The sequence below is a fragment of the Hippopotamus amphibius genome, chromosome 17 (genome assembly GCF_030028045.1).
Source record: "Hippopotamus amphibius kiboko isolate mHipAmp2 chromosome 17, mHipAmp2.hap2, whole genome shotgun sequence".
Taxonomy (NCBI): domain Eukaryota; kingdom Metazoa; phylum Chordata; class Mammalia; order Artiodactyla; family Hippopotamidae; genus Hippopotamus; species Hippopotamus amphibius.
Window position 1 is genome coordinate 8458503 of NC_080202.1, and position 26175 is coordinate 8484677.

The following is a 26175-nucleotide window of genomic DNA, read 5'->3' on the forward strand; positions in this document are numbered from 1 at the left end:
GAAAGGAAAGTATAATTTATATGTACAACCAATAAACCTGATACAGAAGAGGGGACTGGGACAGACCAGGAGTGGGTGTGAAGAGACCGGGAAAGGGGCAGCAAGAAAGTGAAGGGGAGCAAAGAGGAAGTGGGGGGTTCGCCATGCAAACTGCCACTCTCCCCAGCCCCTCCTGGGGAGGAGGATGTGCCCATGTCTCCCCAGCCTGCCCTCCACTATTTTGCTCTGGTCCCAAAGGCAAGGCAGTCCCCCGACTAGGCGCCCTGCCTGACCCACTCAAGTTTAGTCCATATCCAGGTCTTCAGGAGGGAGGGCAGAAGTCCTCCAAGAACCTGAGCCCCAAAAACAGGGGGCTCTCTCCACATCTGGCCCATTGTGTTCTCCACCACCCTTTCTAGGTTCCCTGGGTCCCTAGGACAGATTGGGGAGCTCCTCTTTGGCTTAAGGGAGTATCGCCCAAATATTACTCTCTTCATAGGGGTGGTCCTTGGTCCCTAGGGAGGGGGGAAGATTCCCAACACAAGATGCCGGTACGCAGGAGGTAACAGCCAGTGAACGGCGCCTTTATTCTGAGGCTGAACAGCAATGGACTCCCTCCCCTGTAACTGCTCCGCCCTCCATTTGGGGGGAGGTAGGGGAAGGAAACATGCAGCCGCCCCTCTTCCCTTCCACCCTCCCAGGGCTCATTATCACCCCTCTCTGAAGTCACCCTCCTCTCTTCAAAGCTCTTTTCCCCACCCAAGTTCCTAAAGGCCAGGCAAGGCTAACCCCCCCACTTCTGCAGGAGGTGGAGCTTATATTGCAGGAATAAAAACTGGGGAGGCTCCACCTCTTCCCCCCCCCCACAACCGTTTATTGGGAAGCTGTGTATGTTTGGCAGTGGGGGATAAAGGTACTTGGAAGACCCTGCTAACCACCTCCCACCCAGACCTCTTCTCACCAGCAGTCTTCAAAGAGCGGTGGGAAAGGTGCACAGGGTGGAGAAAGACAACGGACCCTTCTTGAAGAGAGCTGTAGAGAGGGGCAGAGGGGCTCCTAGCCCAGTGGGGGCCCCAGGGGTGGGGAAGGCGGAGGACTGGCAGCAGGCCCCAGAGCCTGAGCTGGGGGCCGGCCTCGGGGACGGGGCCTGGGTGAAGGGCAGGCCTGGGATCCGGTCAGTCGTCTATACAGATCACCTCCCCGGCTCGGGGCTCCTTCCGATCCAGCCCGTCTGACACCAGTGCCCCCACCATTTCCTTCTCCTTCTTCACCAGCACTGGAGGGCCGTTGGTGGCGGCTGTTTGGGAAGGGGGTAAGGAAGGGTCAGTCCCTAACTCACTCCCCATCATCAGCTGCTTCCCTTAAATGACAGTATGTTCTGACTTCTAGGTCACCTCATGCCACATCCAGTTTTCTAGGGCAGGAATGCGAAGGGCAGGGTGGACCCCTCTCCCTGAGATTCCCCACTGTACGCTTGAGGGAACACACGTTCCAACTTTCACGGTAACCCCTTCCAATTTCACATCCTCTTCCTCTTAAGTAAACAGATGGAGGAGGCTCAGGTAAGAGGTACCAAGCCACAGAACCACTAAAACCCTAGATGAGGTTTCTGACGATGAGAAAAGAAGAGAAGAAAGGGATGGGAAAAACAAAGTCCAGAACCACTCCATTCCATGAGACACAGGATACTTTCAAGGAAACGGGAGGGGCTGGACAAATAAGAGGATAGCTGAGCAGGGATGAAGCCTGAAAAGGAAGACTGCAAGATGTAGGAGGCAGGAAGTCACCAGCTGACCTGTGATGAAGGACCCTGCAGGCATCTGGCTGTAGTTGGCGCCTGCGGCGGCCAGGGCCCCTACGGGTGCGGCGCTGAAGGCTGCCCCGTACCCCGGAGGTGTAGCGTATGGACCCGGGGGGAAGGCCTGGAAGAGAAAGTGAGCGCAGGTTAGAGGGTCCACAGTCTGAAAGGAAAGACGCTGTAGGGGAGACAACACGGGCCACACTCCAGAACTACTGAGGGATGTCATATACAGGCAGGGAGACTCAAGGCTGATGAGTGCGTTCGAGCAAGTCATTTTCCACATTGTACAGGATTCTGAAGGAAGCGTTTACATGTGTGCAGGAGGAGTACCGACAGGGAAAATGAGCCAGGGGGAAAGAGGGTTACCGGTGTGGGGTGAGGCTCCGTGCCCTTGCTGGCCAGCCGGCTGAGGATGCTGCGCTCGGACATCTGAAGGCGGGCTGCGATGGGGGGTATTCGGGACAGCGTGGCTGGCAGGCGGGTCACGTCTGCCTTCATGTCGCTCAGCAACTCCTCCAGCTGGTTCAGAACTGGGGCCCGGGCCACGGAGAAAGAAGGGCAAGAGAAAGACAGGGAAAGGGAGAGATGGAGGCAGAAGAAGAGATGAGGAGTCAGATGGACAGAGAGAGAGAGAGAGAGAGAGAGAGAGGAGGACACGGATGTCGAAGAATCAGAAAGCAAGGAAATGACAGAAGTAAACAGAAAAAGAGAGCAACTCGGGGAAAAAGAAAAAGTGTCAGGTGAAGAGGCAGAGAGACCAGATCACCACAGAGGACAGATGGAGAGAAGAAAGGAAAAGGGAATATGGAGAAAAGGGAGATAGGGGAGGACATTGGAAGACACGGGGGCGGGGAGTTGTCAGAACATCCCATACTGGAAGAGTGAGGTTTTGGGGTTGGGGATGATGGGGAGGAAATAGTCAGGAGGCGTGGGAGGCAGTAAGTGGTGTCAAAGACTTAGGGAATCAAGGTTTTAATATGTAAGTGGGGAGGGAGGCTAGAGGGTCAGCATTACAGATTCAAGGAATTAGAACAGGAGTCAAAGGGGCCAGGAATCAGTCACTACATCAGACAGGATTAGATGGTTAGAGGGCTTTAGAACTTAATCTATTATTATCAAGGTAAGAGGGTTTGGGAGAAAGGGTTGAAGGTCAAAGGGAAGTTTCATGGGGAAGGGTCAGAGGGTGGGATGGTGGTGGTTTCTGCCTCGTGGGGTGAATGAGATGTGAGGAATGTGATTTGTGGGATTGGCGGTTAAGGACTTTTGTGGACTATACACAGGCCAAGGCCCCAGAGAGGGTGCTATGAGCAGTATGGCAGGCGTGGGGGTCAGCGAAGACGTTCCGCCCTGTGGAGGGGACGTGGCACAGTCTCATGGAGATGGGGGCGGGGGGGCAGGTCCCTCTCTCAGGCACTGATGTGAATGCTATTAGGCGTGGATGAAAATCGGCTGCACAAATCCTAGAGGCTAAAAACCAAGGGGGTACCGGGTAGGTCGGGATGGGGTCAGAGGTCAGAGGGGGGTGGTTCAGAGGGTAAAGGGGTCAGAGGGGTGGGAGGATCTGGAGGGGTGCGGGGTGAAGACTTACGCAGCGCTGTGGGCCCTCCCCCGCGCGGGGCCGCCGCGGCCCTTACCCTTGTGCAGGACGGCGTTGGCCGGCTTGTTCCCCGCCAACGACTCCTTGGAGAGGTGCTGGTGGCTCTCGGCCAGGCACTCGGCCTCGGCGAAGCGGGCGTGGAGGGCCATGGCGGGGTGCGCCGGCTCCTGTGATAGGTTCAGGTAGGCCGCCCGCCGCAGCTGCTCCTCAATCACCAGCGCCTGCTCCAGGAGCTGAGGGCACGGAGAGGGGGTCGGTGCACAGGGCTGCCCCCACTGCTGGCCCAGAGCACCCCCCGCTCCACACCAATAAGCGACCTCGACCCCAACCCAGACTACAGTCGCCTCAACCCTCAAGGCATTAACCTTGTCTACATTCCAGCCAGATCTGGCCCCACTTCCGACCCAAGCCCCTCTTTATCGGTGTTCCTTTCCTCCCTCGTCCTCACCTTGAATCTCCGGGCCAGGAACTTGTTTTTCATCTCCAGAAAGTTCCCCTTATTGGCTTCAGTTTTAAATGGCTCATTGATAATGGCAAACTGAGCATCGTTCTGGATGTCCTGCCACCGTGCATAGCCATGGCTGCCGGTGAGGAGGAGGACCATCAAGGAACTTAACGGGGCTGGACTGGGCTGGGAACACACTTTCCTGTTGGCCTGACTGCCCCAAAGTGTGGCACTAGGCCCCCTGCCCTAGATGTGGACCTGTCTTCTCTGTAGTTCCCCCTTCTCCAGGTTGAGAGGACATTTTTTTCCTTGCACTCATATCAAAGGATACAGGACAATCCCAGCCAAAAGCCAATAGTCATGTCTTCGGTGCCAGATCTCATTGAGTTTCCCTGAGGAAATAGCTGCCCGTTCCTCATTCTGCCACAGGGTATGAAGTTCTGAAAAGAGGACAGAAGATAGGTGAGGCATCAGAAACTTGAGAACCACATCCAGCCCAAAAGACAGGTATAGAGGAGGGAACTGATCAGTGCGACAGGACTAAGGGCTCTTCCAGAGGATCAGTGCAAGGTTAGGTGAGCGGTTAGGAATAAAACTAGTTACAAACAAGGTTCAAGTTACAATTATAAGTACAGGTGGGATTAGAAGCAGCTCTGGAGTTAGAAGCATACTTAAGGAGGACCGAGGGCAAGGATCAGAGACAGCATGCACCCTTTCACTGGCAGTTACTTGGAATTAAAGGCGGAAGGAGGCCTCAGGCCAAAAGAAACCCCAGGAGGATACGCAAACCCCAGTGAGGAGCAGGGGGTGGTGAGACACCCCCCACACACACCTGTGAAGCCACCATCTGCAATATTGAACATGAACCGCGGCTTCTCTGCCTTCTCCTCACGTCGCCCATTGGACCGCGGCTCGTCTCGAGGAGGCCCAGGTCGAAGCTCCCGGTCCCCTTTTACATCTTCTGCTACGGCAGATGGGGCAGAGCTCACACCTCAGGAGACAGTCTTCTCCCAGGTCCCAAGACTACTCTGTACTGTACTGGACCCTGGAACAGCTACCCACCCAGGACCCAGGCATTTGGTTCCCCAGACTCCACCTCCCAATTCCCTTGGGGACCCAGGTGTCCAGTCCTTCCACCCATTACCTCTCTTGCCCAAATCCCCTGTCTCCCCCTCCGGCCTCTCCCTGTGTTCCTGTCCATCCATCGGCTTCTCCTCCCCCCTCTCTCCTGGCGTCGACTCTGTGGCTGTGGGGAGGGGGGGTAGGGGACAGGAAGGGAAGATGTCACCCTCATCCCCTGACCCCAGAAGAGGGAACCCCCAAATCCTAAGCCCCCCCAATCACCCCTAAGGCCAGGCACCCACCTGACTTCTCTCTGTCCCCCCGGTACCCAGGTTCAGGCTCCAGCTCTCCAGGTACCCCTGGCACCTCATCCTCTGGAGGAATCTTCCTTGGCTCCAGCCGCTCCCCAAGTGATGGGGCTGGGCTGGGCGTATCAACCTAAAAGAGGAGGACGACAACGGAGTCATGATGAAGTGGAGGCTCCCAGGCACCCTCTTTCATGACCCTGCCACTCCCTCCCCTCAAAAGAAGCCAAGTAGCCACACACCTCTGTCTCCATCTTCTCCCCAACTCTGCTATTCTTCTCTGGCTTCTCCTCCTGGTTTTCTGCGTCATCCTTTTCCAGAGGTGTCCTTATGCCATCTCCTTTCTCACTGGGAGCTGGAGTAGCTGCAGGGGTAATGCAGAGTGAAGGAGGCAGAAAGTCCCCACCCAAACTCTAACCGCTCTGCGTCTAATGGACACTGGCCCCGGTCTGTCTCTCCTGCCATCCCGCGCTGATTACCAGGTTTTGAGGTGCAAGGACTGTTTGTAGCAGAAGCCTCAGGAGTGGTAGGAGACGTTTTGGTAGGAGAGGAGGCCCTAGAGGAGCGCTTGGAGTCAGCACTGGGGTCGGGCATCAGCTCCGGCATGGACCAGCGCCCATTGATGTGCTCAAACTCCTGTACCTGAAGGGTGCAGGGGAGTCGTAGGGACAGGGATCAGCTCCAGGGACTGAACACGTAGCAAGCTCCAGCCCTTCTGCCTTATCTCGCACCAGCCTGAGTCCGGAACTCAGGGACGCGAGGCAGAGGAAGCACAGGGCCTAGGCGGCTGGCTTGACTCTTTGGGTGAGGGGAAGACGGATACCTTCTTCTTGACGAGAGACATGACTCCAATGCGGGTCAACACTTGCTGGCGACTCAGCCCCTCCCGAGGGACCCCGTCAGCAAAGGTTTCAGAGCCGTCTGCCCCAGGCTCACAGAGATGGCGCATGAACAAAGACACATAGGCCCTAAGGAGCACGGGGGTGGGAGGTGGGTTAGGAGAGCCTTAGCGGGGGACAGGACAGCGAAGGGGGCACAGGGATTACTGAACCCGAAACTCCTGGGTGCCTCCAGGGGTCCTCCCCTGGGCCTCTCAGTCTCACCATCACCAGCCCTCCCAATCCTAGCTCCCTCATCTGCCCCTCCCCTTGCACTTCCTTGTAAGGTCCCCCTGGCCTTGGTACTTCATTCCTAGGCCCCATCAGTCGGCTCTTCATCCTTTCCACCAGCTCCCCTGCCAGGTTATCGTGGCCAAATAAATGTGAGGCGAGGACAGCCCAGGCGAGGCTCCTGTCTTAACTGCCTCTCCCACGGGGGAGGAAGCCCGGCCTCTCTGCTCTAGGCTCGTCTGAGGGGAGGTGGGGCAAGCTGAGCCCACCCCCCAGGAAACGGAGCCAGGAGATGTTGTCTGGCAGGGAGCACGGTGGTCAGCTGAGTAAGGTCACATCACGTGGAGGCCGAGAGGAAAAAGTAACACCCAAAGCTCTGACCCTTCCGTCCGAGCCCTGCATCACCCACACTCACTTGAACTCCTTTTCAGTCTTGCCCCTGAGGTCCCGCACAAGCCACTGGGTGGTGAAGGCATCCTGCGGTGGCATGCCCCAGCGCATCACAGCATTGAGGAAGGCCTTCCGCTGACGGGTGTTGAATCCCAACACCTGAGGACGGGGGCAAGGAGAGAGCGGGTGATTGAACGTCCAGGGTCGCATCTCCTGGTCTATCTATGCTCGGTGACTCAGCCTCAGTTTCCCTCATTCCCTCCTCAGGGGCCTCGGTGACTCAGCCTCAGTTTCCCTCATGCCCTCTCACCTCAATGTTGCCCCCAACTCGGGCCAGCAGTGGGGGCAGCGGCTTATCCTTTTCATTCCGGAGCTGCCTCTTTGACTGTCGTCGCCCTGAGTGGGGAGATGGTGACCCTGGTGGGTAGACCCGCCACCTCCTCCACCCCTTGGTCTTCCCTAGCACTCCATTCCCACAAGATACGGAACACAGGGAAGGCCTGTGTCATGTCTGAGGCACTTCTAATTTTTTTCCCAGCATATTCAGAGCTACAAACCCAATAGCTCCAAAAGAGTCAAGTCATACTAAAAAAAAATCAGTAGCAACTATTTGATACAAGCAAGATTACTGGTGGGAGTGTAAACTAATGCAACCTTTCTTCATCTCTCAACTAGGTATCCAAGTCTGCATGGTACATCCTCCAAACGTTAACAGTGGCGAGAGTCCAGGTGGGTTTCCTTTTTGCTTACCTGCAATCTTTACTTTTTCTACAAATGAGCATTTTGTATAAGAACAGTGGGCTTAATAGACAATAGTAAGTGCAATGGGAAGAGGTGTGGGAGAAAAACAGGAAAAGAGATGCTACCTTCAGGACGCTCATCAAAGTCTTCATCCTCCTCCTCTGACCCCACTGAGTATTCAGACTGGTTATCTGCGGGGAGAAGGGCTCAGCGGTCAGTGATGGCTCCCTGGACAAGCCCAGGCTGGGGCCCTTTCTGCCTGCATCCCACCCCTCAGAGACTTCTGCACCTTCAGTCTGGCCTCGGCCCTACCCGGGGATGCTGGATGTCTGCCTGCGGTCTGACTCTGGACCACATACCACGTCCACTCCCGCACCCACCTCCTGCGTAACCCACTCTAAACAAGGACCCCTGGTGTCCATCTGAGCCCTCTGCACCTGCTAGACAGCTTAGCTCACCTGCAAATCCACCTGGCCTCCAGGTAGCTCCTGGTGACCCTTCCTAATCTCTTTCTACTTAGCAAGGAAGGCCCTGACTTCTGGGCCTCTCTCTCCCTCTAAATGCCCCCAGCCCCCCGGCCCCGCTCAGCACTTGCCCTCGTCGGCTCCTCCATCGGGGCGGCCCTCACCTTGGTCCTCCTGAGCAGCGTCATTGTAGTTGACCTGCTTGCGGACCCGCTTGCCTTTGCCGAGGTTCCGGGCCAGGTCCTCCTGCTGCTGCTCGTAGTGGTGTCTCAGCAGCTTCTCCCAGTAGTCGGGGTCCACGTTCTCCTCCTGCTTGATGATCTCGCGCTCGATTTCCTCAATCTGAAGGGCAGCAGGATGAAGGCTGAAGGCCTCCCCCTCCCCCAGTCCTTCCACCACCACAAAACCCCTACTCTCCCACCTCGGCCCAGCCCTAAACCTTGTCACTCTGCGTAAGGCCTCTGGATAGGCACGTTTTCCTTACCTCTAGTCTGCGACGTGCTTCTCCTCCTCATTTCCCTCTTTTCTAACCCTCTCCTCTAGTGCCCTCTGTGTCCCCCCAACCTAAGAAGGCACCCTTCCCAGTTTATTACTACTTTCTGTGCCTCAGTTTTCTCCAAAGTCCAGTCTCACTCTTTAGACCAAGAAGGTGTCTGAGGTCCACTACTGCTCTTTGCTGGGCACTGGGGTAAGAGACCAGGTGAAAACCAAGAGTGAAGGGGGATCCTCCTACTTCAAGGTGCAGTCAAGGGCATCAGACAGCACCCTGCAGAGATGGCCCAGGGTGGACAGTGTCTGGCCCCAACGTGCTCACCTTGTCTTCTTCCCGCACCACGTACTGGGCCACCTTGAAGGAGCTGAGATATTCATTCATGTTCTGCACGTCCGTGTCCTCAGTTGCATCCTGGTTCCGGTCCAAGAGCCGAGCGATGGCCTCGTTGTCATAGTGAATCACACTGCTATCCTCCTCCTTGTTCTCCCCTGGTGGAGTCAGGGGAGGAAAGGGGACTCTGAGTGCCAACCAGAACCTCAGGCAAAACTTCAGGAAGGTGAGAGGAAAGCCTTCCCCTCTGCTTCCTTTTCACAGGAGCCCTGGAGGGTAAGGCCCTTTCCCTGGGCGTCTACCTAGAGATCTGTTGTTATTTACAACCTTACAGGTAAGAAAAGAAGCCAACCTTTCTCCAAGGATGCAGAGAAGAGGTTTTCTTCAGCAGGTTTCAGGAGAGAAGTGCTCACAGACAGCAGAGACCTGCTTTCAGGGAGCTGCCAGAGAGCCTCTCACCTTCATTTTCATCCTTGAACAGCTCCTCGGTGCCAAATTTGAGGATGTCATCCAGCTCCTGCTTGGACATGGAGCCCGCCTTGGAGCCCAGCCCGGGCCGCACCACCAGATGTGTCAGCATCATCTTTCTCTTGGCCACCTGCGTGATCCGCTCTTCCACTGACGCGCGAGTCACAAACCGGTATATCATCACTTTGTTGGCCTGGCCGATCCGATGTGCCCGGCTGAAGGCCTGCAGGGGCCAGAAAGTGCGGATGGGCCAGTGGAGTGGCAGGGGAGACACCCCCTACAACGCTCTGGAAGAGACTGACAAGGAAGGGTCTTCTACCCCCCAAGAGGTTTATTTCTGACCCCGGAACAGCCACCCACATCTCCTTGCTCAAAGGGGCTCCAGGAGGCGTGTTCTCACCTGGATATCATTATGGGGGTTCCAGTCTGAGTCAAAGATGATGACAGTGTCAGCAGTGGCCAGATTGATGCCCAGGCCCCCAGCCCGGGTGGACAGGAGGAAGCAGAACTGTTGGGCCCCAGGAGCTAGGAGGCAAGAATTAGGAGATAAAGCCTTTCTTGTACCGAGCAGGTCTGTCCACCCGCTCCTAGATGTTCCCTGACCGCAAACAACGATGTCAACTCAAAAGCCCAGGTGGCTAATATCCTCCCAGGCCAGCACCCTTCCACCCCAGGGACCTAGGCACAGGCTTCTCGGGCCTCCCACACCTAGCAGGAACCAAGGCCCCCCTCACCATTGAAGCGATCAATGGCCTCCTGCCTCAGGGCACCAGTGATGCCGCCATCGATGCGCTCATACTTGTAGCCTTCGTAGTCTAAGAAGTCCTCTAGCAAGTCTAACATTTTGGTCATCTAGAGAAAGAGAAAAGGCAGGAATCTGGAACGACGAGGCAGTGGGATGTGCCCCATCTGTTCTGACTACCGCTTTACTCTCCCTCAATGCCACTCCTTACACTTGTACCTTTGCCCTGTCATATGTTCCCCAGAGCTGCTTCCTCCACCTCCAGCTCCTCCTGGGACATTCTCATCATCCTCTCTTGATTTAAGACCATTTCTCCTAAGGCAGAGGTTCTCCTCCGACACCCATGACAAGGTTTCAGGGAAACTTCTGAGCCCCCTGCAAATCTGTACGAAAGTGTCTGTGTGTGCAGTTGTCTGGGAAGCAGACTCACAGTTTTCATCAGATTTCCAAAAGGAAGGTCTCTGCTCTTGTCCCTTCCCCAATAAGGTTAAGAAACAGTATCAGTCCCAAAGAACTCCTTTAGGAAGCAGATGGCTCACCCTTTCCCCTTCTAACCCCTTTGACTTTAAAGAAACTGGACTACAACTTCCAACAGCCTTAATTAAGAACAGGGATCAGAAGCCATGGTGAACTTAGCTGTACCAGAAACTCTTAAGGGTGTGATCGCCTAACCTCTCATCCCGTGGCAACCACAGGAACGAGGAAAGGGATTATCAGATGGTGAGAAAGAGCCACAGGGATGGGTCACCTGCGAGAAGATGAGCACTCTGTGTCCTTGCTCCTTCAGCTTCCGCAGCATCTTCTGCAGCAGCATAAGCTTCCCAGACGCCTTAATAAGTGCCCCACCCTCGTAAGCCCCACTGGGAAGTTTGGGGGACTCCTGAAAAGAAGGCAGGAAAAAGGAGGAGGAGAAGGTCAGGGAACACGCCCCCATATTCTGACTATGCCTAGAAAGCTGGAAGCCCAAATCCAGGCTCCCCACCCTTTCAATTCCTACTCCTCTCAGAAATCCAGTCTCTGGCCTCCCAGCCCAGCTCCAGCCCTGTGCTCAACTGCCCCTGTTTCCTGAGAGCCAGGAACTGCACAGTCCCCAGCTCCCGTATGTACCATAGCAGCCACAGGAAAGAGGTATGGATGGTTGCAGCACTTCTTAAGATCCATCATGATGTTAAGCAGCGACACTTGGTTCCCACCGCCTCGTGAATTCAAGGCCTCAAAATTTCGGGTCAGGATATACTTGTAGTATTTCCTAAAGCCCAGGGCAGGGACATAGAAGAGACACAATAAGGGAAGCAATTACAATGTTGCATTTGGTCACCAACTGCTGGAAAGCTGCCACCAAATCCTCAACCCTGGTCCAGGTAACCCGCCCTGCATCTCACTTCTGCATGGGGCTCAGCTCCACGCGAACGATGAGCTCTGTCTTGGCCGGCATGTTCTTAAAGACATCAGCCTTAAGCCTCCGCAGCATATGTGGCCCCAGCAAGTCATGAAGTTTCTTAATCTGGTCTTCTTTGGATATGTCAGCAAACTCCTCTAAGAAGCCCTCCAGATTGCTAGTAGCCAGAGAAGAAAAGGAAATGAATAGATGTCAGGTTCTCTGTCCCTGACCTCAGGCTGTGTTCTTCTCTTCAGATAAATCCTCCGCCTACTCATCTTCTCAGTCCCTCCACCTCTCCTCTCTGCAGACCACCTTAGGAGCCACTTACTTAAACCTCTCTGGGGTGAGGAAGTTCAGCAGATGGAAGAGCTCCTCCAGATTATTCTGCAATGGAGTCCCTGTCAGCAGCAACTTATGATCTATCTTGTAGCCATTGAGGACCCTGAAAAACTAGAAAATGGGGCAAGGAAAGGCAGAAGAAAGGGCCCATCAGTGGCAAGTGGCTGGCCCACAGTACCAACCTTTACCCTGCCTCTAGCTCCTACCTCCTTCAGGATCAGAGGCCCTCAAATCCCTAGTCCTCTCTCCCTCTTGCAACCTGGACTTCTCCCCAGACTTACTCCTAGGCTTCCTGCCCGCTGACTGCAGAAAGTCCCTGAAACTTTGTTTTTTAGAGCTAGGACAAGGAGGAGTCCTCAGCCTCAAGTTCTTGAGGCCTGGGTGTCTCACTCACCTTGGACTGGTTGTTCTTGAGCCGATGGGCCTCATCCACCACGAGACAGGCCCAGCGGATGGAGCCAAGCGCTGCCTGATCAATGGTGATCAGCTCGTACGATGTCAGGAGAACATGGAACTTCACCTGCGCCTCCCTCTGCCAACACAACCACGGCCCGTTTGGCTGCCACCCCATACCTCAGCAGCTAGGCCTCCACCCCCATTCTCCACCCACACACCCCAGCCTGAGACTCCCAAAAGGAGCCCACTGTCCTGTCCTCCAGCTCTGACTCCATGCAGGGACTTCTGAATGTGGCCCCCAAACTTCCACCACCTGTCCGGGATGAACAGATCCATGTACGCCCCTGGGAGTACCTGCTACATCTCCAGGACTGGCGTGCAGAGGCGTGAGGGAAGGTGGAGGAAAGGAGGGAAAAAGTTGAATAGGGAAAAAAGGAACTGAAGTCCTGGCTGGGGCCGTGTAATGACAGATCTGAGGGCGTGAGCAGATATGCGGTAGAGGGCCTTACCTTCATCTTAAAAGCTTTCTTGCCACCTTTGATAGCGTTGTCTTCAAAGGAAAACTCATTCTCACGAATGATGGCTCGGCTGTCCTTGTCACCCGTGTATGTCACCACATAGAACTTGGGTGCCCACATCTGGAACTCCCGCTCCCAGTTAATGATGGTAGAGAGCGGGGCACTCACCAGGAAGGGACCCTTCGTGTGGCCCTGGGAGTCGAGAGTCGGAGGACCGTTAGTCTAGCCTCACGGTTGTACACCCCAGTCCACGGCCTGGCAGGCCCCTCCCCCCAATCCTCTGCCCTCACCCTCCACCCCCACCGTCCCCAGTCCAGGCTAGGCCTCAGCATGACCGTCCCCCTCGGGGCCCGAGAATCCAGCACCTCCTTATACAGGGAGTAGAGGAAGACGATGGTTTGTATGGTCTTGCCCAGTCCCATCTCATCAGCCAGAATGGTGTCAGTGCCCTGGGCCCACGAGAAGCGTAGCCAATTCAGCCCTTCCAGCTGATACATGTGCAGTGTACCTCCAGTGGCTGTGATAAACCGTGGCTGAGTCTCATATTTCACTGTAGGCTGTGCAGTCAAGAAATCAGAAAGCTCAGGGGAACCATCAGCTGCCCCTCTGGTCTCGGTCTCCTCCTCCCCCCTCCCTGGCACTGAGATCAAGGGGGATTACAAGTCCCTCCCCTATGGCCTGAGCTTATCGAAGTTCTAGTCTGCCACCCCCTCATTCCTTAAAACAATACCAGAAGCACTGTGGGGAAGGAAACTGGTAGAAGAGCCTGTGTGCTGCTGTCTCTAGCGGCTCTCACTCCTGTGCCAAAATTCCTAGCACTCTTGGGGCAAAGCTGCATACTGAAGGAAGAGCTCCTGTTCATAGCTGTTGAAGCTCTGAGAAGTTCTGTCAGAAGCCCCCAGGACGTCTCCAATCACCATGGCTCCAGAAACGGGAGACAGGCCAAGGGAGAGGACTTACGTCATTAGTAGGAGAGCTGGGAGGCCCATCACCCTGCAGCTCCTTCTTCTTCTTCTTATACTTGCGGGGCTGGGCAGGGTCCTCCCCCATAATTAGTTCTCTGGGAAAAGAATGGGTCTGGGTGAGACCTGGTTCCTGGGACCCCACGTCTGAACTCACTCCAGACCTACCTTCCACGTTCCATAACCTAGATTTTCTCACACCTCCTTTCTCCCAGGTTCCTTAACAGCACCCCTTGGATTTCAGCTCTAGAGCCAACCCTCCCCGCTCCTCAGATCCTCCTCCCCATTACTCAGGCTAGATCCTCCTCTTGCTCCTCATGCTGGCTCTTTACCGACCCCACCACAAACAACCCAGCCCAGGCTCCCAGTGCCCTAAATTCTAGACTGGGTCTGTCCCTACTGCATCTCATTTAATGCTGGCGGTTGAGCTTTCACGCCCCACCCTCAGACTCCCTCTAACCCGACCTGGCTCCCTCACCGGTGTCTCCAGTAGCTTTGCTTATGGTCCTCATATTCAGGGATGTTCATTTCATCTTCCTCCCACGTGGACTGGTCGTATGGCAAGTCCCTCCATTTCACTAGATAGTGGTAATTCCCCTTTTTATCCACACTGTGGGGAGGAAAGCCAAGAGAAGGAGCAGGAAGAGAGAAATATAATATGTGTTACAAGCAGAAAAAAGTCATAACACACACACAATTATCAGCAAACATGCAGAATTTGTCACCTAATCCTCAACAGTGGGCCTCTGAACAGGAGTTTGGAATGGCTAAAGTACTACCCTAACTTTTTCAGGATGGCTTCCTAAAAATCAACTATCACAAAACATCCCTGGCTTCAACATCATCTGCTCATCCAGTCGGTATTTACTAAGCACCTACTACATGCCAGGCATGGGTGATTCCGCAGAACAAAGCAGACAAGTGACCTATTTCCATGGAATAGGGCACATTCTACTGGGGAAGGCAGCAATGAAATAGAAAAATAAAAAGACAGTATAACATAAGGTAGTAATAAGTACTATGAAGAAAAGTTCTAGAACACTGGTCTGTATGAATTAAATTTTTTGCATTTTGCTTTTTTCACACCCAGACCCCCAGACTCATGTGTCATTTCTTAAGCTGTTAGAGATTGGAGGAAGCAAGGGCAAGGGAGTCAGTGCTGGGCTGGACTTTCTTCCTGGCTGCTCCCATCTCCACAGAGGAAACAAAGCCAGCAGGGCTGGGGCTGCAGTGAGAATTATCCAATTAGATCAATTATCTGATTAACCAATAAGTCCTAACACAGAACCACAATGCAACAAGAATGGTGGCAAAACCCAGGTAGGCCTTTGCACGGACCAGGGACTTACCTGTGGCTGATGATCCGGTGGACGGTCATCCACTCCGGCTTGATGCCAAAGCGGTAGTACTTCTCCTCCATCTCAGCGTAGTGCGGGTCCTTCACCTTGCGCTTGTCACTCTTCCCATCATCCTCCCCAGAGCCGTAGTCCAGGGGTGGGGGCTCATCCATGTCATTTTTCCGCTGGTAGTTTCGGTACATGACCAAGTGGAAGATTTCCAGCTGACGGGGCACAGAGGAGGCAGGAAGTGACAGTTCCCACATCCCGAGAGGACAAGGAGACAGGGCAGAGGCCAGCAGGGGGAATGGCATGGGAAAGCGAGCCATGGAAGAGGTGGGATGAGGGACGTAGGACGTTAACGCCAAAGCAGGAGGATGAATAACACGCAAGGAGCAGAGTCAGAGACAGGACCTGGGTGGGGAGGTACTAAGCAAAAGGAGGAAGGGAACAGGGTTGTTAAGACCGGGGCTATCGGTAAAACACGGTTAAGACAGATAAGGAAAGAGATGGTGGTAAGGCAGGCTAAGGAAGGCTACGTTACACCTAAGGGAAGGAATCTAACGGAGACGGAGAGAAAGAGAACTGGAGGCCAAGAGAACCAAGTACGGAAACGAAGCAAGCTGGTAGGATCTGGGGGCCAGAGGCCTAATGTGAGGGAAAGCAAAGGGGACAGAAGACGAGAGAACAGTGGGGCGAGAGAGAGAATGGTAGGGAATGGGCGGGTCACAGGAGACGGGGAAGGAGAGGCCCCTGTACCTGAAGCTCCTTGGCCCAGGAGCAGTGCCAGTAGGACAGTCCTACCCACTTGACAAAGAACTCTCGCTCCGATCTGCCTTGAAGAGGACGTGGGGGTGGGGCATCTGGATTCCCGTCTGCCTGCTGGGGGGCTGGCACTGACACAGGGGGCTCCCCCCACCGCCAGTGTAGGATCTTCTGCACACGGCCTTTCAGTACCGGACACTTCGGGATGGACACAACGAGGAAAGAAAGAGGCAGAGGGAGTCCATTGTTAGAGTAGGAGGATGGTCCATGAGGGAATCAAAGGCTAGGTGTGGGGATAGGAGAGAAAGAAAAAGCTGGACCCGTGGGGCCCAGAGATGGAGAAGGAGTCGTGGCTGACAATAAACCCTGAGAGATGGGCACACTCACTGTGCATCGGGGACACAGCCATTCGCCATTGGGGATGTCAGGCAGCGGAGGGTTGAGACAGTGGATGTGGTAGGAGGAGATGCAGGCGTCACAGCACAGGAGCTCCCCGCCATCCTTGCACACACGGCAGTACTCCATGTGGTCGTCCTCCTCCTCCTTCTCCCCTTCCTCCTCCCCTTCCTCCTCATAGTCTTCCTCCTCCTCCTTGGCCTCCCACTGTACCCCCTCCTTCTCCTGGGAGGCCAAGGACAGACACAGACACAGAAAGAGGATAAGAAGTGAGACTGGAGAATGGAGACACACTGGGACACCTAGATCCTAGAAATGCAGACAAGAGTAGTGGGAACAAAGGAATAGGACACCTCATTCTTCAAAAATGCTGATTTCGGGGGCAAAGGGACGGGGGAGAAGAACAAACTAGGATCCTGGACGCTTAAACATCTGTTACTGAGAAGCCCAAGCATCTGTGGGTAGGGAGAGGACAAGTGAAACTGAGGAGGAAAGAGATGGGTGGGTCCCTGAGGGCCGTGAGAGGCAGCACCAATACTCACACAGTGGGGGCAGCTCCACTTGCCCTCAGGAGCCCGGTCAAGCTCAGGATCAAGGCAGACGAGGTGGTAGGCACGAGGGCAGGTGTCACACAGAATAATTTCCCCACCCTGCTGGCACACCTCACAGTAATCCTGGTGATCCGTCTCGTAGCCATCAACCTCCTCCTCCCCGGCCACTGCAGGACAGCCCAGGACTGTCACATACCCCAGTGGAGGCACAGGGAACAGAGAGAGAGAGAAGAGAGGAATGGGGGAGGGGAGAGAAAGAGAAAAGGGTTGAACAAAGAAGTCAAAACTGAAAATAAGAAAGACAACGAAGGAATGAGAGGATGGCTGAGTGACAGGATCGCACACAGCTGACACCCCTTACCCTTCTTCTTCTTCCTTCCTGGCCGGCCTCTCTTTAGTTTCTTGGTTCGGACAGGGCCGTCAGGGCGGCCTGAGGCACTGTGGACACTGCCACTGTCCAGGTCTGACTCCTCAGCCTCCGGTTCGGGGCCCTCGTCACTCTGCAAAACATACTGCCCATAGCCCCGTGGCTGTCAGGGAGGCCGACTGGATTCTACTCCCCTCCCCAGGCCTTGGGCTCCCGCTCCAGCTGCCCTCGTAGACCCTTGTGTCTGGACCCCCAGCTCCTGATCACCCGCCAGTTTAATGGACAGGGAGGGGTCACTCACCGAGCCTCCCTTCTTCCTCTTGCCACCCAGCAGCCCTAGTTTGATCTTGAGTGGTGCCATCTTCTTTCCCCGAAGCTTCTTGCGTCCATCAGGCACTCTGGGGCTCTTACTCCGCCTCTTATGGCCTGGACCTGAGTAAGGAGTGGGGTGAGGGAGAAAAAGCCAAGGTCATGACATCCTGGAACAACGGAGGCCACAAGGACCTCTCTGTAGGCTATCGTCTCACTGAGACCCCTTCCTGGAAAGCATTTCTTCTATAACAATCAGGGCTGAGAAGACAAAGATTCCGGACTACAACTTGAAAACGTGCGGTGTGGAGGGTGGGGTGACAGTTGTCCGAACTGGAGAGCCTCTTACCTTTGCCCTCTTTGGTTTTGGCTCTTCGGACGGGTGGGGGCTGGACATCAGCGGCAGGGGGTGGGGGAAGGGCGGGGGGTCCGGAAGGTGCGATGGGGGTGGCTGATGGGACAGCAGCTGACACCTGCTCAGCTACAGCTGCGGCCGCCGCTGCCGCCGCCGCCGCCACAGCAGCTGCCGACCCCTTGAAGGGGTTGTTGGCGCTGAACTCTCTCCACTTGGCCCCAAGGATGGTCATCATCTTAGACATTGGGATCTTAGGGTTCTTCTTAGCAATCAGGGGCCTGAAAACATAGAAGCAGGGGACTCGGACTCTTCACAGACAGTCTGGGAATACTGCCATTTCCCCTCATTGATTAAGTCTATGTACCACCCAGGGTTCCTGGGCGGTGAGAGTAACATCTAATGAAGAGTAACATCAATTTTAAACTAAATAAATAAATAAAAAGTTTTTTAAAAAAAGTTAAAAGACAAAAAAGTATGAAGAAAAGAAGAAAAAGGCAAAATAAAATTTGAATGCAGATTTAAAAGAATAAAACAAAAAAGAGATTAATAAAAAAGCTCTACTTTTAACAACTATATTACAGTTCCTAAAACACTTCTACACATGTAACATCTTATCTCCTCCTCACAATACTGCTAGGGGTTGCTAGTAGCTGCTATGACTCTGTGTTAGCTTCTAATGAGTTCCACAGGCCCTGATGAAGGGTCCCAGCAGGTGGAGTCTGATGGGCCACACTGGCTCTGCTCTGTGGTGGGCGGTTAAGCTCTTGTGAGGACGCAGGTGACCCCAGTGCTGACAGAAGCACTGTCTTTAGTAGTGAAGCAGCGAGACAATGGGACTAACGACAGCTACCAGGGACTGAACACCGCTAGGGTACAGGCACTAAGTGTGCTGAGCTTTCCATCCATCATCCCATCAAATCCCCATGAGGTACGGACTATGTGCCTATTTTACAGATGCAGAAACTGAAGATTAAAGAAGTGAGTTGCCGGGCTTCCTAGGTGGCGCAGTGGTTGAGAGTCTGCCTGCCAATGCGGAGGACATGAGTTCGATCCCTGCTCCAGGAAGATTCCACATACCGGGGAACAACTAAGCCCGTGTGCCAAAAAAATAAATAAATAAATAAAAACATAAAGAAGTGAGTTGCCCAAGATGACACCAGGACCTGAGTCTCAGCAGGCTGCCTCTAGAGCGTCCAACAGCTCTGCTCAAGTGCCTGCTCCCCAAAAGGCACCTCTACTGTTCTCTACTTCAGGAGCCACAGAAGCTCAGGTCCCACTGTCAGCAATGCATCCTCTGTTACTAGTGGTGTCTAAGGAAGGGACAGAGGACTTGATACCTGAGCAAAGGAAACTGGGCAACATGGATACCACCTCTCTGCTCTAGTCTAGAGAGAAGTCAGGGAGAGGAAATTGGAACTGTTAGAGCATGGAGAGCCAGATCCTCCCTATATTCTGTCACCAGAGTCTTCTAACCTAGCAGTGCAACTGTGACCCCCAGTGAGGGGTTCCTGACTGGAGTCCTTGAATCCTAGGAGTCCAGGAATTCCCTGAAATTACATATGGAATTTTGTGTGTATGTGCTGTGAATTTCTCTGGAGAGCAGTTTCTTAGCTTTCATCAGATTCCACAGGGGTCCAGGGCCTCCCCCAAATTAAAAGTGCCTGCTCGCGAGGGCTCCCCAGTCCTACTTCACCTCATGAACTGGCTAAAGGCTTTGTAGTTGGTGAGTGTGTGGTAATCCTCCTCGGAGAACACATGCTCCACGTCCTCCAGGCCCCAGGTCAGGAGCAGAGTTGCCGACGACTTCTGTTCCACCTGCTGGGAGAGATCAGGCTTCAGTGAGGTGGGTGCCCAGTCCTGGGCCCCCCACATGCCTCTCTTCCCACCCACCCTGGGCTTTTTGCTTCTTGCTCCACTCCCAGGCCAATCCCACTCCTCACAAACCACAGCCTCTCTACTCAGCACGCTGCTCACCCAGGGCTCTCCCTCCCCCACTCCTCACACCTGTCGTTAACACTGATTTCTCCCCTCACTCCCTAGTTCTACTCACCTTTTGCCCCCCATCTCCCTCCCCTTTTTTCCGCCGCTTTGTCTTCTTCTCCTTCTTTTCTCGGTGCTTCCGTCTCCGTTTCCGACCTGGTCCTGTTCCATATTCACTGCCTCCACTCTCTGACTTCTCCCGGTACTCATCTCGCTCGGAGCCAAATTCCTCCTCGCTGTCCTAAGGGAGAGAAATAAAAACACTGTTTCCTCAGCCCTGCCATGTGCCAGGAACTGTTCTTCGCACATAACACATACCGTCTCTTTTAATCTTCACAACAATCCTGTGAGATAGAAACTGATCTACTTTTATCCACTTTTTGTAGATGAGGAAACTGAGGCACGGAGAGCTAAATACATTGCGCAAGAAGACAGGGGACTGCTGGGCTCTGAATTCATGCAGTCTACCTCCACAGCCTGTGCTTTCAACTGCTTCTCTCTGCTGCAGGGCAAGTCAAGTTGACAACGGCGAGCTTCACTAGGATGTAGTGAGTGAGGTTAGGGTCCCAGATCTGGGAGATACAGGCTAGCAAGGGGGAGGGGGGCAGAGGGGATAAGGCCTCCCTGACTTCAGGACCTCCACGGTAAGTAGGACCAGAGAAAACACAGGTCTCTGGGGACTGGTCTTCAAGCCTAGCTGTAGAGATAGGAGTCCTTATTACTTACAAGCTTCTTGCGTTTTCGGGGTTTTCCCGGCTTGTTCTCCTTCTGCTTCTTGGGCCCTCGTTTTCTCTTCTTCACGCCCAATGCTGAAGGCAGCAGCCGGATGTCATCCTTATCTTTGGAGCAGAGAGCACCAGAAAATCTAAGCCTCTAGGTTCCCAGTCTCTGCAGCCTCTTCCCTTCCTCACCTCCTCGGTCCCCGCTCTCTAGGAAGGCCAGCATTAACTCTTCCAAACCTTGCCTCCCTTTGCTGGATGCAAACAGAGAGTGTTTCGAGTACTCTGGGATGCTCTGGTTCTGAATGGGAGGTCAGGGGTCAGAAGGGAAGAGCAGCCAAACCACTCCCGTCTCTCCCCTCCTACTAACAAGGGACCAGGCTCTAGGCCATGGGCTCTGACTGTGGCAGGTCCTTTTAGTCGCCGCCAGGGCTCCTCCTGCCTTCCCCCTCACTTAGCCAGCTGGCATCCTGCCCAGGAACTGGGGAAGCCATGCCCAGCTGCTGGCCTGGCCTGACCCCAGCACTTGGAGTGGGGAGACACAAGCTGGCAGTTCCCTAAGCCAGATGCTGAGAAGGCAGAGCCAAAGGTGGACACCTGGGTTCTCACACTCACACCCTGGGGCCCTGACATCCTTTTTGTGAGGAGGGAAGCCTCTATTTATATTTCCTAAGATAATCACCAAGCCTCCTGTCACCCCAGCACAGCCCTGGAGGAAAAGAAATCCTCCGTCAGTCATGTTCACTTCTTGCCCACAGGATCACAGTGGCTGGCTCCTTTGTCACACCCTAACCCCACAGGAGATCTCCACAATTACCCAAACATTCTTCGTCCTTCCAGGTAGCCTGCAATGTGCCTTCAAATCTATATACACATCCCTGTTCTCTTTGAGAACTCAGGGGCCCTGCCCTTTGCCCCTTAGTCTCACCTCTTGTCTCCAAATTGAGTCCCAGACATCCCAACCCATTTGCATAGAAGCAGTGTGGGAGACCCACAGACACAGAGAGCTGGGCACAGATACGGCCCGCATAAGCATTCTCAAATGCACAAGCATCGCATACTCATGGGCACAAACCCGGAGGACAGCCTGTCCCTACTTTCAGTAGGGCTAGGCCCCTGGCTTTCTCTCCAGATGTCTCTGTCAGAGAGGCTGGGGCTGGTTCTTCCCAGATGTCCCCTCTCCCCATTCTCCACGACCCCTGCCAGACTGTGGAGGCTTAGGGGGCAGAGGGTAACTGCAGAAGGAGGAAGACACCGATGCCACACAGCCATGAGGCCCTGTTTGGCCTCCCTTGCCCAGTAAGCACTAGACTAACCAGCCAGACCTGTCCTGCTCAGGCAGAGGCAGCTGTGCAGGAGGGGAAGTCTGGGCCTGGCCCAGCCCCTTGCTCTAGGACACACAATCCTTCTTCCCACAACAGCCAAGGGAAAATTAGCCACAATTAACACCGCAGGCCTCGGTTTCCATTGCCTCAGAACCCAGGCACCTCCTCCCTTCAATGCCACTTCTCCTCACAGTTCCAGCATCCTGTGCCCTCTCGTGCAGGAAGACACTCTAGGATTGGGGGGTTGGGAGGGGCGGGGGAGGTGCCTGTAGGCAGCCCCGGGTGTGAAAACAGTGGGGACCGTAATAGGAAGTCAGTGAGACGCCATGCCCCAGCAGCCAGCGCTCCCTCACCCCAGGGACTTCGGCTAATGTGAACATGGAAACGGAGGCTGCCGGGGCAGTGGCAAGGGCAGGCCAACTGGCTAAGGATCAGGGAAATAGCCTCGGTCTCCACCAGCTGGGGGGTGGGACACAAGCCCTGGGACCTCGCAGCCAGTTAACTCCGCTCCCCACCCCAGCGGGAGGTTCCCGAACTTGGGAAAACAGCGCTGGTGCGAAGAGGCAAAGGAGACGGCGGGGAAAGGAAAGGGAGGGCAAAAAAGCAAATCTAAGTCCCAACCTCTGTCTCACCAGCCACTCAATGCTGGCCTGAAGCCCAGACTCTCCCACATCCCGGCTCAGATCTCGGGAAGACGGCGAGGGAGGAGGGCGGCGAAGAGGGCAGGCGGGGCCTGGTGAAGCAGAGAAAGCAGGAGGAGCCTCGCAGAGAGCCTCGCCTCCCGCCCGCCCCTCTCTTCTTCTAATCTCACCATCAATCTCTCACACATATATTTATTTTTTCTCAAATTCCCCTCCCTCCCCCACAACGAACCACCATAATAGGTCTGCTGCACATGCGTATTGCATGCAGGGGGTGGGTTTGTATTTTCAGACCTTTTGCAAAGAAACTACCAGAATTTTCCGCACCACCCACAATCGTTCCCCACCCCCACCCCCAAGGAATCACATCTATATATTATGTTATATTATTTCTCTAGACTTGCCAGAAGGGGGAGGGAGAAGAAATGAGTTTTTGGCTTCCTGCTCCCTTCCCCCATCAGCACGAGTGCTATTATTTTAAACGTTTAACAATGTAAGGAGACTGGAGGGGGGAAGGGATAAAATTGGTCTTGGGTAAGAATGTAAAACAAAATGGTGAGAATCAAAGCCGTCAGAATGAAAAACAATAGAAACCTCTAACGTATAAATTCATCTTCTAGAGAAGGACAAGGGAGGGCAGCCCGAACAAACTGCCTCAGAAGAGGGTTATTTTGCCCCCACTTAGGTAGACAGAAATAATGGGCAGACTAAAAATATTTTCCTAAAGTTTTACCTCGGAAAGTCATCTGAGGGGGTGTATCTGGGTCACTCGTTTGACTTGGAGGGCTGAAAGGGAGAAAAAATTGCCCTGGGAGAGAGAGGAGGTGGGTTTTCATTTCAAACACAGAATTTAAAAAACATTTGACGATGCTTAGAAAATAGAGGGAAAAGGGGAGTGAGTACTGATACAAAGACCCGTCTCGACCTCAGATTCGTTCAGGTTCTCCCCTTCACAGACCCAAATCTGGGATCAAAACCCCCCAAATACCACATTCCAAGTTCGGAATACACACAGGCGAGAGCTGCTAATGCCCTAACTTGACCGGACATCCTTTCTTTCTCTCCTTATTTAGCACCTCTGCTGTCTTCCAGGCAACCCCCTCCCCATAATCCTTTATTCCCTTTTCCCTTCTGCAAAATCAGTGGGCTCTCTGGGATAACTTTTAAAAAACTTTTCTCGTTTTCGGACAAGCCTGGTGGGAGAGGAGGTGGACTTTATCCTGTTTCCATTAGATACACATCCCCCCCTCCCCCGCCCCAAGAAAGCACCCCACAGTCCCTCAAAGGCTGTCTCAACTAGACAGGAACATTTGCCACAGAAGCCACACAGATCAATATGACAGTTTTACAAAGAGTATGATGTTAGACGTTTGGAAGTTTGGCGCATTTGTGCTGCACGGCACCCAGAGACCTGGGGGTGTGAGCACCCGAAAGATGCTCCCTTACTCTATTCTGAAGAACACTACCACAACCCTGGAGGGTGGCCGGAGCGGGACCACTGCTGGGCCCCCCCACGCGAGGCAGCGGTCAGGCCCCGCCACCGCGGGCTGAACTGCCCAGACAGTACGGGTGACTTGTCATCCCCAGGGAGGGGTGCTGAGTGACGGTCAAGCTGCAGAACAGCTGGGTGGGCAGTTCACGCCCCCCAACGTGGTCAGGGTGTGGGTGGTTTCAGCGGGAGAGTGAGTGACAGTGAATGGCAGCCACGTGAGAGTCACAGCTGGGCAGCTCGGCCTCCCCAGGCTGACGGGGTCATGGGGGGGCGCACTTGACACAAAAGAGCCCAGAGCAGAAGAGAGATAAATGGGGTGGGGTTGGGGGCATCTAGTCTCCCAGACACTCTCCTCTCGCTCCCCAACCTTCAGTGACTGCTCTCCCTAGTACGAGCCGGGGAGAGGGGGCAGGCGCCAGTCTCATTCCAGGAAGTGGTCTGCGTGGAGTGCGGCCACCACCTGCCCCTAGCCGTCAGCCGCCCGCACACGCTCACCCGACCCCTCCCCCACGTGCCACCGCACGCTCCAGAGTTGGCGGGCACCGAAGTCCCCGCAGCCGAGGGGGGGGGTTCCGATGGACACTCCCCCCCCCGACCGGCCTTCCCAACTCCTGACGGGGGGATGAAGACCGCGGTCCGCTCCTCGCAGGCAAACCCCACTTCTCCTCGGTCCAACCCCACCGGGGCCGAAGCCCTAGGGGCGCCCGCGCGGCCGCCCCTCCCCCACGCGCCCCTCCCCCACGCCGCCGTCCGGCCGCCAGGGTCTCCGCGGTCCCTCGCGCGGCCAGGGAGGGGGCCCTGGCTTCGCCTCGGCCGTTTCCTGCCTACCCCCTCCCCGCCGAGGGTAAAAAAAAAATCTCCTCCTCCTCCTCCCCCGAAAGCCGCGACCGAGTGGCCCGGTCCGCGCGCGCAGCTCGCGCCCAGCTCTCTCCAGCCGGGGCGGCGGCGGCGGCGGCGGCGGCGGGGGAGGGGTGCGGCGGGGGAGGGGAGGAGGCCTGGCCCGGCGGCCGCCACCGCCCGCCCGGACCGTTCGGACCGCCGCGGGGCGACGGGCCCGAGACGGCGCCCCGCGCCCCGGATTCGCCTCGGCTCGGCCGCGCGGTGGGTGCCTCGCCCCCGCCCGGGCTCCGCGCGCCCGCGGCTCGGGCTGGGGGGGAGTCGGCGGCCGCTTACCTGGCGGCGGGGGCGGCGGCGGCGGCGGCGGCGGGGGCAGCGGCGGCGGCGGCGGCGGGAAGAGGTGGCAGCCGGGGGGGCTGTGGCGGTCGCGGCCCCGGTCGTGGCCCGGCCCGCGCCCGAGTACTCCCTCGTCGTCGTCCTCCTCGTAGTCCTCGTCGGCCGCCTCCACCTCCTCCTCCTCCTCGTCGCCCTCTTCTTCCTCCTCTTCTTCCTCCTCCGACACCACCATCTCCTCCTCCTCCTCCTCCTCGTCCCTCAGAGGGGAAGCCATCCTGTGGCTCTGGCCCCCCCACCACCCCCCCACCCACCGCCCGCCCGCCTCCCCCACCGCTACCACCACCACCTCCTCCTCCTCCTCCTCCTCCTCCTCCTCGGCGGCGGCGTCCTCCTCCTCCTCCTCCTCACCGCCTCCCCCAGCCCCCAAAACCCCCGGGCCACCCCCTCCGAAACCCCCCCTTGGGGCCGCCGTCTGACGAGGGGGGCCAAACCACCCCCAAAAATTTTCTTGGAAAAAATTGAGGACTTTTTTTTTCCTTCTCTCGTTCCTCCCGGGAGAACAAGAGAGGGGGATTAAAAAATATATATATATATATATAAAAGTTTTCGACTTCTCTCTACCCCCCTCTCCGTTGCTTTAAATATATTTAAATTCTGAGGGGGGCGCTCAGAAATATTTCTCAGAGCTGAGGCACTAAGATGGCCGCCTGGAAATTATTTTTAAAACAACCCCCCCTCCAGTACCGCCACCCCCTCCATGAAGAAAGGGAGAGGGGGGAAAAATCCCCTTTTAAAACAAAATGGCTGGCTTAATATTTCATTTTTCACCCCCCCATTCTCTTCCCTGTTATACCCCCATCTCCAAGCCTCTACCCAGAAACCCACAAATTTCTTTCTTTTTTCATAACTGATTAGTGCACAGATTAATAGAGATATTTTCCTTGTGTACTGAGTGTGTGTGTGAGTGAGTGTGTGTGCGCGTTGGGGGGGGCATGAAGGATTTCTGCATAAAACAAAAATGGCTGCTGTGACTAACTCCCCCCTTATAAAAAATATTTGAGGGGGGGGCATTAATCAGTACTCATGCTCAGTCTGACATCAGCATAAATTGTTAAAGGTTAACTAGTTAGATACTAGTCCAACTAGATTTAAATTTTTTTCTTTTCTTTACTAGTCTCTTCCTCCCCACCTCCCTTCTCTTAAAGAAAAGCTTTTTTTTTTTTTTCCTGAATACTTCAGAAGG

The 26175-nt window shown here is 55.0% G+C and overlaps 2 protein-coding genes and 1 non-coding gene across 22 annotated transcripts in view; 1 reads left to right on the forward strand and 2 right to left on the reverse strand.

Moving 5' to 3' along the window:
* Nucleotides 1-25240, reverse strand: CHD3 (chromodomain helicase DNA binding protein 3). 16 transcript variants are annotated; one of them, XM_057716569.1, is made up of 40 exons: nucleotides 24933-25240; nucleotides 20309-20421; nucleotides 19653-19823; nucleotides 19296-19417; nucleotides 17597-17880; nucleotides 17240-17370; nucleotides 16933-17083; nucleotides 16563-16738; nucleotides 16012-16245; nucleotides 15619-15822; nucleotides 14872-15083; nucleotides 14001-14132; nucleotides 13521-13620; nucleotides 12926-13117; nucleotides 12552-12752; nucleotides 12041-12178; nucleotides 11636-11757; nucleotides 11309-11482; nucleotides 11034-11175; nucleotides 10675-10806; nucleotides 9919-10036; nucleotides 9585-9709; nucleotides 9176-9407; nucleotides 8708-8874; nucleotides 8058-8235; nucleotides 7555-7620; nucleotides 6999-7084; nucleotides 6714-6847; nucleotides 6013-6157; nucleotides 5669-5831; nucleotides 5432-5553; nucleotides 5187-5322; nucleotides 4967-5068; nucleotides 4655-4786; nucleotides 4154-4262; nucleotides 3826-3958; nucleotides 3415-3610; nucleotides 2147-2310; nucleotides 1775-1901; nucleotides 1-1276 (listed from the first exon to the last, which is right to left on the reverse strand). In XM_057716569.1, the coding sequence occupies exons 1-40, from the start codon at nucleotides 25204-25206 to the stop codon at nucleotides 1155-1157; spliced, it is 6162 nt and encodes a 2053-aa protein (XP_057572552.1). In that variant the 5' UTR covers nucleotides 25207-25240; the 3' UTR covers nucleotides 1-1154. The 16 variants fall into 16 exon arrangements, with proteins under 16 accessions (XP_057572552.1, XP_057572538.1, XP_057572539.1 ...); XM_057716555.1 differs by having other exon boundaries at nucleotides 3369-3610; nucleotides 16563-16756; XM_057716556.1 differs by having other exon boundaries at nucleotides 3369-3610; nucleotides 16563-16756; nucleotides 16933-17071; nucleotides 19296-19420.
* LOC130841122 (small Cajal body-specific RNA 21) lies at nucleotides 6447-6586 on the reverse strand. The gene has a single exon (XR_009050162.1). It is a non-coding gene; the product is annotated as a small Cajal body-specific RNA 21 (non-coding RNA).
* Nucleotides 24705-26175, forward strand: part of NAA38 (N-alpha-acetyltransferase 38, NatC auxiliary subunit) — a 24642-nt gene continuing 23171 nt past the window's right edge. For 4 of the 5 annotated variants that reach the window (XM_057716570.1, XM_057716571.1, XM_057716572.1 and 1 more), the window contains exon 1: nucleotides 24705-24860. The gene's annotated coding sequence lies outside the window, so the exon portion shown is untranslated. The remainder of the gene's footprint in view (nucleotides 24861-26175) is intronic. The other variant, XM_057716575.1, reaches the window with a different exon arrangement.